Genomic DNA, 12,258 nt, shown 5'->3' on the forward strand with positions numbered 1-12,258 from the left:
TATCACAGATAGAGATGATATCAGTGCTGGTTAATGTGCTCGCGATATTAACTTTTTTCCTTCTGTAAATTAAATTCTAGAACATTGTTTTTGCAGTAATAGAAAAATAAATAAAGATGTTTGAAGTATATCTGGATAAAGATTATTTCCTATTTAGTGTAAATGGGTATATAAAATGATTAAAAGGCACAATTCTGCCCGGACCAATCTACGATGTACAAACATTGCACGCGCTGTCGAGCCACGTGGTGCTACGTCACATACAAAAGGAATTTGTACTTAAAAAAAGCTCAGCCATCTTATACAGCGGTACTGCAATTACAATACCTCTGTGAAGCAAATTGAACCTGGGTTGGATCTTTACTATTGCGACATTGTGATACAAGCAACAGAATCAACTGTCGCTGATAAATACACGCCACGTGGACAGCAATTCTTACGAACAAACCATCTAGCGAAGGCTGTGAACCGTGGTCAGGTATCACACGACAAGGAAAGTTGTCTACTGACAATCGAAACAACTGCTACTAAATATAAAGGACGAAATAAGTGTATATTTTAACCGGTTGATTCGGATTTCATTATTTCTTGTAGAATGTTCAGCTGGTACTGATGTGGATATGGACAGGTTATTTAAAGACAAAGTGTTTCCATTGATCCCGCATATCCGCAAATTACGAAATCTATCAGAAACACTGGTTCTCTTGTTCAAGTTAAATAATATAGCCATAATAGATTTTGATGTAACGTTACATAACTATCAACACTTTCGTGGCTGGAAATAAAATGGAGAGACTAGTTCATTGCATGCTATACCAGTGATTGGCGGAGTAATCAATGTCTCCTGATCCAGCCGATCTGTTGCGATCATCTCCAGCCGCCACGAACTCGACTGTCGAGAGTAATCCAATAGGTCAAGGATTTATACGAATACACGTGAAAAACAATGGCGATACATCTTTCTATCCTAAAGTTAACTTCGATACTTTTTGTGAAATAGATACATCCAAATATCCATTTGAAACACAAACGTCTAAGCTTGGTTTCTTTAATTGGGATTCGTAAATGGCGGAGTAGCATTAACGACTTACAATGGTGGAATTTCTGAAAGTGATTTTTGTAACAATGAAGAATGGAATTAGGTTCGTCTGCACGTGAATATAATGTGACATTTAATATTGGGGAAATATTAGAAAACCACATAGAAATAGTCATTACCATTAAACGACGTCCATCAATAATTGTGTTAACGGTAATACTGCCCGTTTTACTATTGTCCTTCACCAAGATCTGTGCGTTCATCATACCAGCGAGCAGTGGCGAGAAATTGTCATTTACGATCACCATTTTATTTTCTATGGACATCTACATGTCCTCAATTAATTCTGTCATGCCTCAAACCCCTGGTGAAATTTCGTACCTTGCTATCTACATTTCTTTTGAACTCATCCTTAACTCATTGGTCGTACTGATGTCAAGTATAATATGCCTGACCATCTACTACCGGAACACCAATGCAAATTACTGCTCGAACAATCTGAACCGACGTCTTTGCTGTTTGACATGTAAAGCCACAACAGAATCCATATACAATATTAAAGATAGCATTACCTCTCTTTCAATTAGTCGAAAGTTTGATACCATATGTCTGTGGATAGTGTTGGGAATAACCACATCTGTAATTGTGACATTTTTCTTGGTAATATTTGTCTGGGTTTGCAAATAATTAAAGCAGGTTTCTGTGTATTATGGAAAGTCCAATGAATGATCAAACACGTCTCTTGTTGCTTTCAAATCAGAATAAATCGAATAAAAATATATCCTTTCCAACTTTGTATTGTATATGCAATATTTCCATTGACTACAGTACCTTAATATAACACGGATTTGAACAGATTGGCAACGTTGTCTTTCTTGCATTAATTAAACCGATCCTTTTCCAAGTAGCATAATTGTATTACTATAGAGCCCCAAATGTATGTTTAAACACCCAAAATTATGTTTTGAACTGATTCAGAAACTGAGCTATTAGTAGATAGAAGTATACCGATTTGTTTGGGGTTTTTTTCAACATGGATAATGTTCTCTTTATTGAGTTAATGTATGTTTAGACAGCAAGATTGCAACGCTAAGTGGTTCAGAAGATCGCTAGAGACGGATTTTCTAATGGAGAATGGTGAAACTGATGGGGGTCATGTTCCTAATGTTTCACATTAAACTTATCATGTTGTCAGGATAGTGAACAATGCTGGAATGTGATAGGGTTCACACCAAATGTAAAAAAAAACAAACACAAAATCTATACCATTAATAAGTAACTGCGGACAGACTTGAGATAAGGACCGGACAACTATGAAAGAGGAAGTTAAAGTCTGTTGCGCACAATCTCATCTGAGATATTCAACTTAAATTTCATCTACGTAACCCCTCATTCGGACCTGAGATATAACGCAGCACAGAGGATCAGTAAAGTTGACACGTTTTTAATTAGGTGATGATTGAAAAATGGCATGAATCAGCGCAGACTGTTATGGAACGTCAGGAATCTGACACGTTTCTGATACGCAGTCATGAGGTTTTTGGCACCAATCTTGTAGAATGTTTTGTCATTACTGCCTTGATGATGATAATGTGCTCAACCCTCTACATCACTGCCAATATGTCGAGTCGTCATCACCATATCATGCACCCGGGTAATGTTTTCTTGTGTGGTTGCTGTTGATGGCTTTCCAGGACCCAGCTCATCGTCAAGGCTCTCCGCCAGTCACTCTGAAATCTCGCAGCCCACTTATTTGCTGTGAAGAAGGAAGTGACGTCATTCCTAAAAGTGGAGACCATGTCGGCATGTATATGTGTTGAGGTTAATCCTGTCAGTTGCAGGTACTTGTTGACTGCCCTATAGCCAGTTTTGGTGATTTCAATTGGTAGGTTCACAAGATGGTCTGGTACGAAGACAATAATAACACTACAGTTGCTGTTTTATGTGTATGATTCATTCAAATATTGTACTTGTTGGTGGCAAAAGTTTGTTTCATCCCAATTGAGCTATCCATTTCAGGCTTAGAACTTTTCAACCAGGCCTTGTATGTTGTATACATCACCCAGAAACATTATTGATGTTTAAATATAATATCCTGTTACAGAAAGGTCTATTTACAGTACAATTCAATGTCTAATAGTTATAAATGATCCGTTTTATTTTTGTATTTAAATCATGGCAACACACTTTCGTCATAACCTGTGCAACACTGATCAGCAGTGAATATTCGCTAGGCCGCTAATATCACAGAGAGGGATGACATCGGTGCCGGTTAATGAGCTCGCAATATTAACTTTTTTCCTTCTGCAAATTAAAGTCTAGAATATTGTTTGCATTAATAGAAAAATAAATAAAGATGTTTGAAGTATATTTGGATAAAAATTATTTCCTATTTAGTCTAAATGAGTATATAAAATTCTGCTCGGACCAGTCTACATTGTACAAACACTGCACGCGTTGTCGAGCCACGTGGTGTTACGTCACATACAAAAAGGAATTTGTACATATAAAGCTCAGCCATCTTATATAGCGGTATTGCAATTACAATACCTCTGTGAAACAAATTGAAATGAAATGAAATGGGGTTTAACGTCCTACTGTTCTGCTCCTAAACTGGGCTAATGAAGACGGGAAACAAATTGAACCTGGGTTGGATCTTTACTATTGCGACATTGTGATACAAGCAACAAAATCAAATGTCGCTGATAAATACACGCACTGTGGACAGTAATTCTTACGGATAAACAATCTAACGAAGGCTGTGAACCGTGTTCAGGTATAACACGACAAAGAAAATTATCTATTGACAATATTGCTACTAAATATAAAGGACGAAATGTTAGAAAGTGTATGCTATAACCGGTTGATTTGGATTTCATTAATTGTTGTAGAATGTTCAGCTGGTACTGATGTGGATATGAACAGGTTATTTAAGGACAAAGTGTATTCATTAAACCCGCATATTCGCCCATTACGAAACCAATCAGAAACACTGGTTGTCTTCTTCAGGTTAAATATTTTTTAGCAATACTAGATTTAGATGAAACGTTTCAAAAAATATCAACACTTTCGTGGTTGGAAATAAAATGGAGAGACGAGCTCATTGCTTGGAACGCTAGTGACTATGGCGGAGTAATTCAAATCTCCCCTGATCCAGGCAATATGTGGGGACCAGCCCCAGCCGCCACGAACACGACTGGCGAGAGTAATCCAATAGGACAAGGATTTATACGAATACACGTCAAAAACAACGGTGATGCATCTTTTTTACCTAAAGGTAACTTTGATACTTTTTGTGAAATAGATACATCTAAGTATCCGTTTGATACACAAACGTGTAGACTAGATTTCTTTAATTGGGATTCTATAAATGGTGGAGTAGCATTAAAGACTTACAATGGTGGAATTTCTGAAAGTGATTTCTCTTACAATGGCGAATGGGATTTGGTAGGTTCGTCTGCACGTGAATATGACGTGATATTTCATAATGGAGCAATATTAGAAAACCATATAGAAATAGCCATTACCATCAAACGACGTCCATCAATAATTGTGTTAACGGTAATACTGCCCGTTTTACTATTGTCCTTAACCAAGATCTGTGCGTTCATCATATCAGCGAGCAGTGGCGAGAAATTGTCATTTTCGATCACAATTTTATTGTCTATGGCAATATATATGTCCTCAATTAATTCTGTCATGCCTCAAGCCACTGATGAAATTTCGTACCTTGTTATCTACATTTCTTCTGAACTCATCCTCAATTCATTGGTCGTATTGATGCCAAGTATAAGTCTGGCTATCTACCACCGGGATTGCAATGAAAATGACAGCTCAAACACTCTAAACAGACTACTTTGCTGTTTGACATGCAAAGCCTCAAGAGAATCAATGTGCAACACTAAAGATAACAATATCTACCATTCAATCAGTCGAAAGTTTGATAACATATGTCTGTGGATAATTTTGGGAATAACGACAACTGTAATGGTGATTTTTATCTTGGCAGTACTTTGGTGAGACTGGGAGTAGTATTTGAGACTGTCTGTATGGTAATAAAGAGTATATATAGAACACAATGAACGGCTAATAAGGAGGGAGAAAACATAAACAATCTGTTTTGGTGTATTATTACTAATCGAAGTGGTGCCAGACAATAACAAAACTGTCTTTGTATTGCTTTAAAGACACAATAATGGAGTTAATGAGAATCTGAAACGCGTTTTACGTCAAGTCAATACAAATCACATATAGGTTTTATTTATTTTAGTTTACAGTTTACCATTTCTTGGTAGATAACTTTTACATTATTGGCCGATCCCGCTGAAATTGATTAATTCTAAAAAAAAAAATTGCGTTTCACTTCGCCAATATGCGTATATTATTGATAGATAAACATCTAGTTTCGTCAGGGCTCTTCCAATTAGAAACACTCTCTGAATGCTTGTTTTATTGGTTGGAAAGCGATTATTTGCACACGGAAAATACAAATTAAATTATTTTTAAGACCTTATTCTTCTCTGTAATTGTACGCAAAATCGCCAATTTTGGCTTGTGGTCCCTCTGGAGTTCACAATTATTATCCGATTGAAGGTTGAGTTCGAATTTCGTGAAGATCGGACCAAAATTGCCGGACAAAATGGCCGTCGATTGTACGCGAATAGTGTAAAAAAATATGGTAAATCAAGGTTGTGGACACTGTTTAGGTCACTGTTTAATTCGATTTTGATGAAACTTGAAATGCATGTTTATAACATAACGATCATGGTTCCTTTCGATATTTGCCCATATAGGATAGTAACCTCCTGAATTATGGCCCCTGCTTGTACGCAAAATCACCAGTTTTAGCTTGTGGCCCTCTGGAGGTCACAATTATTATCCGATTGAAGGTTGAGTTCGAATTTCGTGAAAATCGGACCAAAATTGCCGGACAAAATGGCCGCCGATTGTATGCGAATAGTGTAAAAAATATGGTATATCAAGGTTGTGGACCCTGTAGAAATTTGATTTCAACCTTTCTTATGGTGTTACGGTGATATATTCAAACGATTTTTAAATTCAGATAATAACTGTGACCTTCAGAGGGACCACAAGCTAAAAAAAGGTGTTATAAACATGCATTTCAAGTTTCATCAAAATCGAATTAAAATTGTGACCTAAACAGGGTCCACAACCTTGATTTACCATATTTTTTTACACTATTCGCGTACAAACGGCGGACATTTTGTCCGGCAATTTTGGTTCGATTTTCACGAAATTCGAACTCAACCTTCAATCGGATAATAATTGTGAACTCCAGAGGGACCACAAGCTAAAAATGGCGATTTTGCGTACAATTACAGAGAAGAATAAGGTCTTAAAATTATTTAACCTTCCTTAGGGTGTAACGGTGATTTAATAATACGTTTTGTTTAAATCGGATAAAAAATTATGACCTCTATGGGGTCCACAAGCTAAAAACGCGATTTTTCGTACAATCAGGGGCCATAATTCAGGAAGTTACGGTCCGATATGCGCGAATATCGAAAGGAACTGAGATCTTTGGGTTATAAACTTACATTTCAAGTTTCAACAAAACCGGATAAAAATTGTGATCTCTATAGGGTCCACAAGCTAAAAACGTGATTCTTCGAACAAACAGGGGCCATAATCCATGAAGTTCCGAGATCTTTTGGGGATAAACCTATATTTCAAGTTTCGTCAAAATCGGACAAGAATTGTGACCTGTAGAGAGTCCACAAACAAATTGTGGACGGACGGGCGGACCTCAGGACGGACAGGGGCGAGGACAATATACGTACACATCCATATAAATTATTGAAGCTTGTTATTTCTGGACACCCAAAATGGATATTTTTATTGTCCCCCGCCTTTCGAAGAAGGCTATATGTTTAGTATATAGCGTAGCAATTTTGATAAAAGGGAGATAACTTTTTAAGTTTAGGGTCATAGTTGCACGCTAGTAGTAAATCGGCCCCATACATGTCAAGAATAAAATTATATGTAGTTTTCCAAGTCTTGATGCATGAGTCTAAATTTTCTTTATTCAAAAAATGCTGCGAGCTATCATCATTCCATTCAAATCTATCACATTTAAGCCCCTACCCCCGCCATATTCTTCATTTGACTGATTACATTTCGTTTAACTTTATTTGGTCCGTTCCATAAAAACTAAAAACTCAAATATCTTAATATTAAATCTTTCAATTAAACTCTCTGACATTGTTAACGCTGATGCTGGATACAGTATTTTTGATATACAAAAAGTTTTGATTATTTGAATCTTGCCGATTAATATAAGTTTCTTCTTTTCCAAGTATTTAATTTTTTATCTATCCCAATCAATCTATTCTCATAGTTTAATTTTTCAGACGTTTTTGTATCTTTGGATAATACTATACCTAAAAAATTTATAGTCGAATTTAACTTAACTAAATATTTTAAATACTTCATATAAATGTCAAGCTGATTTATAATCTTCAAAAAAATAAACATGTCATGTCATCAGCAAAAGCAATTGGTTTTAATGTTTCCTGACCAATGTCAACCCCTTTCTATTGGAAAATATGGCGTAGTAAAACCGTTATTTATCACACAACAATTTACAACATTATAAAGGGTACACACACACACATATATATATATCTAATAAAATTACGTTTACATCCAAAGGGGGCTATTACTTTAAACAAAAACGTATGACTAATACTGTCAAAAGCTTTTTTAAAATCGATAGCTAGGAGAAAGCATTTTATTTTCTTTAATTTTGCTAGATAAAAACAATCATTTATTATTCGTATATTTTCCTGTATATGGAGCCCTGGTTTAAAAGCTGTCTTATTATGATGTATAAACGGTTTTAAAACTGAATACAAATTGTTACTTCTAAAGCTAAATATGCGATTTTTCGAACAATCAGGAGCCATAATCCAGGAACTTATGTTACATGAAACTCCCAAAGCGAAGTCATCTTTGTTGCCAACAGTTACTCCTCTTTTACTCTCGTATAGCAGGCTGGAATTATTTCAATGACAGATGACACTCGTCTCTAAATACCGCAATAAGACTAATTTCCTATTCTTTTAAAAATCTTCAAACGTTAAAAATATTTATTTTTTTGTCGATAATTCATTTACCAGCAATTTGCAGGAAAGCAATGACGGTCTAAATCTACTGAGAATATTTTCAAAAATGAACGCAAGCACGTGGCCAAATAACGACTTTTTAAAATGGGTATAAAAATGTTTCCAAAATAGTTCCGAAGAAAATCCCAAAATATTTGAGCTACAATATCGATAAACACGTTGTTTTGTATTTATCGGGGGTTTATTGTCCATTTAAACATGCTTGAATTATACATTAGAACAACTCGACGTTGTCGCGTCTTGTGTTCTGATGATTCAAGCATATTTAAATGGACAATAACCCCCCCCCCCGAAATACGAAACAGGAAGTGTTTATTTCCTAATTCAATTACACCATTTCATTTAGAGTCGGGTAAAATGCATTTATTTTCAATATATACCACCCATAAGAAATATGGTAGTCATCAAAAACACAATAACTAAGAAAAACCAGAAGCAAATTCTATCCAATCTTTGACTAATGTCACTTCCTGCTACCCCATCCTCTTTGATTGGATAAACACAGTTGTCTGAATTAATGGAGATGCAAATAAGTTTAAGGAACCAGCGTGGTATACGGCATCTGTTAGTATCCCTATGGTAAATCCTTAAATTACAGCAGGTAATCAAAACATACAAGGAACTGAGAACCAGCTGAGTTGAAATATAAATGGAGAGGCCGGAAATGGTGTCAGTTGCCTGGGGCATTAGATCGGATATAAAGCTGAGGAAAACAGCCTGTGCGAGAAGAATTGTGACAGAAAAGGAGAGTTTTTCACCAGATTCAGTGGGTAGAAGGAACACGAATACGTTGAGGAATGCCAGAAGAATAACTGGCAACACCAATGTCAACACTAGGCTAACATATTTCCTTTTTAATACCACAATAACTCTAATCATTTCATGTCCATCCACAGCCCTCTTCATAGATCGTCTCTCTGCAAAAATTAAAATGAAAAACCTAAAGCCGAATACATATAAAAAATCCATTTAGCAACACGGCCACGAGAGGACCATGCAGAAATTGGGGAAAAACCCTGATAACTCTGGGGGTCAGCAATTTTCAATCATACTAGGTCTGTGGGGACACCTAGGCGACAGAAGTTAGAGGATAAAGTAAAAAAAAACTTCGAACGGACATCTTTCGGTATAACAGGAAATTGTTTTTTGGGGGGCAACATTTGACACATTTTGAACAATTTTTTACCCTAATTTCAAAACGCTCCTACGCAAAATGTAGTCTCTAAATTATTGATATTGGTCAGCTATGATAGGGCTAGTCATCGACTTAAAATCCTGCGGTCGTGTGGGAATGAATTAATCGTGTGGAATTTTTTGTGAGTGTAGATGTTCATAAAGTAAATGGCTTGACTGGGTTGAATGATTAACATTTTCTGCTAAAGCTAAGCAATTTCATTGGTCGATGCTTTGGGGCAAGATAACTTAGATTCTAATTTATGGAGAGTGGTGGCACTTAGTATAGCCTTTTACTACCAGGTACTTCAAAACCTTTACTGAGTTCGATTGTGAACATTTTCTGCTAAGACTACGTATAGATAATCAACTTTCAGCGATTTTATTATTTCGTGCTATTTTCTTTCGCGTTAATATGTTTTCTGTTAAAATATGATTAATGAATCAGACTAGGAACGATAGACCATTGTTCCGCAATTGTCCACCGTGCCGCAAAGCCTGGGCCAAACAAACTGCTTATCTGTGCTTAGCCTAAGAAATAAATGCTCATTGTCGAACCCATTCAATACATTTGCCGACCTAATGAACACATACATCAAGTTTTAACATTGTGTCTACAGGCTTACACGTTTTAGGTATTATATAGACCCAAAGTAGTGAGTCAAGGGGTAACCGTCATTAGGGATGACATACCTAAGGTCAAACTGTATGTACCGGCATTTGGAGACAAACGGTTATGTCAAAAACATATCCACATCTGAAGCTTATCTACTATTTACAAAGATTGTTAACGCATCGTTTCATTAATGTTGTGCTGTAATTCATGTTGAGTTATTATTAACCAAGAATACACAAATATTAGGAAACAAGAGTCCTGTATCAAAATATCCAAGCCCGAACATTCAAGGAACTATACAAGAAGTGCACTTGTACAATATACCTTAATTTGTAGTCATTATGGTCTTCTAATATTAAATTTCCCCTACCTGTTACTGTCCATTCCGAGTTGGAGTAGGAAACATAACCCTTTGACGAATCATATTCTGGTTCACGGTATTTCAATGATGTTTCCTCTTTTGTCCCGGCCCAGTTGAAAAATTCCATATAACATGTCTGTGTATCGAATGGGAACTTAGTGACATCAATCCTACACAGGAATTGAACCTTTTGGCCAGGGACCCATACAGTTTGACCGTCATGATAAGATTTCAAGAGAACGAAATCTGAGCCAATGGGCGTCAGTTCGTTATATCCGTTACTCATGGCCAATTCCGGTTTCCACATATTTTTGTCTGGTGGGTAAATCAAAGTGAGATTACCATAATCGCTGGGATCCCACACAAGTAATTCATTCTTCCAATGCACCTGTTGATTTAAATAAACATAATTTAGGGTTACCAAATACACTCCTGATACCATGGGTGATGACGTTCTAGTTTGTTTCACAGGAACAACATGGGATGCAATTGTGTGAAAAACAAACTGATATTACAATACTGATGTAAATAAAAACATTTCGTAATTTGAGAATGCATCTTTATTATTTAGAGAAAGAGTAAAGACCCTTCCCAAAATACAATTTTTGAAATGAAAGTAATGAGGCATGATTTGCTTTTACCGAACAAATATGACGGCTTAAACCACGCTAACATTTATTTAACATTATTTAATAAGAAAACAAATCCAAAAATACAAACGCCAGATAATCTGCCGGCTTCGATGCTATTGGATTAAAACAAGCCAATAAATTTGGTTCACAGGAAATAAAAATGGCGGCGTTTTTGTTACATAAGGAGCAGCATAGATCGGTGGAATTTTCATTTCGTCGTATCTTTATAAATACTGAACATAATCGAACTGATATTGCTGTTAGAGATTCAACTTCCACAGTATTGTTGTGTGCAATGCCTTCCTATGGCGCTCATATAACACTCATATAACAGCCCAAATATTCTAGGTTAATCTGAACTTGTCATGAAGCCAGCTACTCTATTCTGCTAAATATAAGATTACATTAGTACTAATGGAAGGTAGGCCCTACTAGAAAGTAACATGCATTGAATGGTGATTTTTCAAATTCGTGTACGCTTTTCGGCTATTCCACTCGAATTCCTTTAGTGACAATATGATGTAGGGACTATGTTCTTTAGTTACACCACAACGATACATTTCATTACTAGTGTATAGTAACCTCCGTCAGCAAATTTAAAGTGTAAACAAGAATATGTATCTCAATTTACATTATATATTTTCAAAACAAGTTTTATATTAGCTTACCTGCATCCAGATTGTAGCTTCAACTGATTGCTGTGCTTCGTTCACATCCAATATAGCTACCATGAAGAGAGTTATTTCTACATCAACTATCTCTGATTGGTTCTTCAGTGGTCTGATTTTACTGTTACCTTTATTCGCTTTGTCTTGAAATAATCTTTCAACATCTCCATCTGTGACTCCTTCTGATGAGCACAGGAGCATAGACAATAGTAGCACCATGCGTGCTACATGTAGAGGAATGGTCCCATTCATCATGCTAAAGATTCGCCGGTTTGGTAATAACATTTCCTTCCTTATGCATTCTGGGCCGATGTAATGAACTAAACGAAGGAGGGTAGAGTTCCCCCTACTATCAATGACTAAATTATATTTGGTTGTAACAAAACAGTCTGTAATATTAGTCTGTAACTATCAATTTTATCGACTGTTGTTTACTTTGTCGAATCATCTGAATACTAAGTAGATCAACAAACCTTATTTATCTACTAGTATGTTAATGGTGTTTTCCAAAGTCTTTTCAGTGCTACCCCCATGGGTATCTATAGCTTTGCTCTCAGAACATATATGTTTATTTTTATTATACTTACTAACAAACTATGAAAGAAGAGTAATTGCTATCTATTT

The 12,258-nt window shown here is 36.0% G+C and overlaps 1 protein-coding gene across 1 annotated transcript; it reads right to left on the reverse strand.

Moving 5' to 3' along the window:
- Positions 1-8,550: 8,550 nt before the first annotated feature.
- LOC126823905 (acetylcholine receptor subunit alpha-L1) lies at positions 8,551-11,783 on the reverse strand. Its single transcript, XM_050552980.2, has 3 exons — positions 11,635-11,783; positions 10,344-10,722; positions 8,551-9,101 (listed from the first exon to the last, which is right to left on the reverse strand). Exons 1-3 carry the CDS (start codon positions 11,695-11,697, stop codon positions 8,554-8,556), a joined length of 990 nt encoding a protein of 329 aa, XP_050408937.2. The 5' UTR covers positions 11,698-11,783; the 3' UTR covers positions 8,551-8,553.
- Positions 11,784-12,258: the final 475 nt, after the last annotated feature.

This window comes from Patella vulgata, chromosome 6 (assembly GCF_932274485.2).
Source record: "Patella vulgata chromosome 6, xgPatVulg1.2, whole genome shotgun sequence".
Lineage (NCBI taxonomy): Eukaryota > Metazoa > Mollusca > Gastropoda > Patellidae > Patella > Patella vulgata.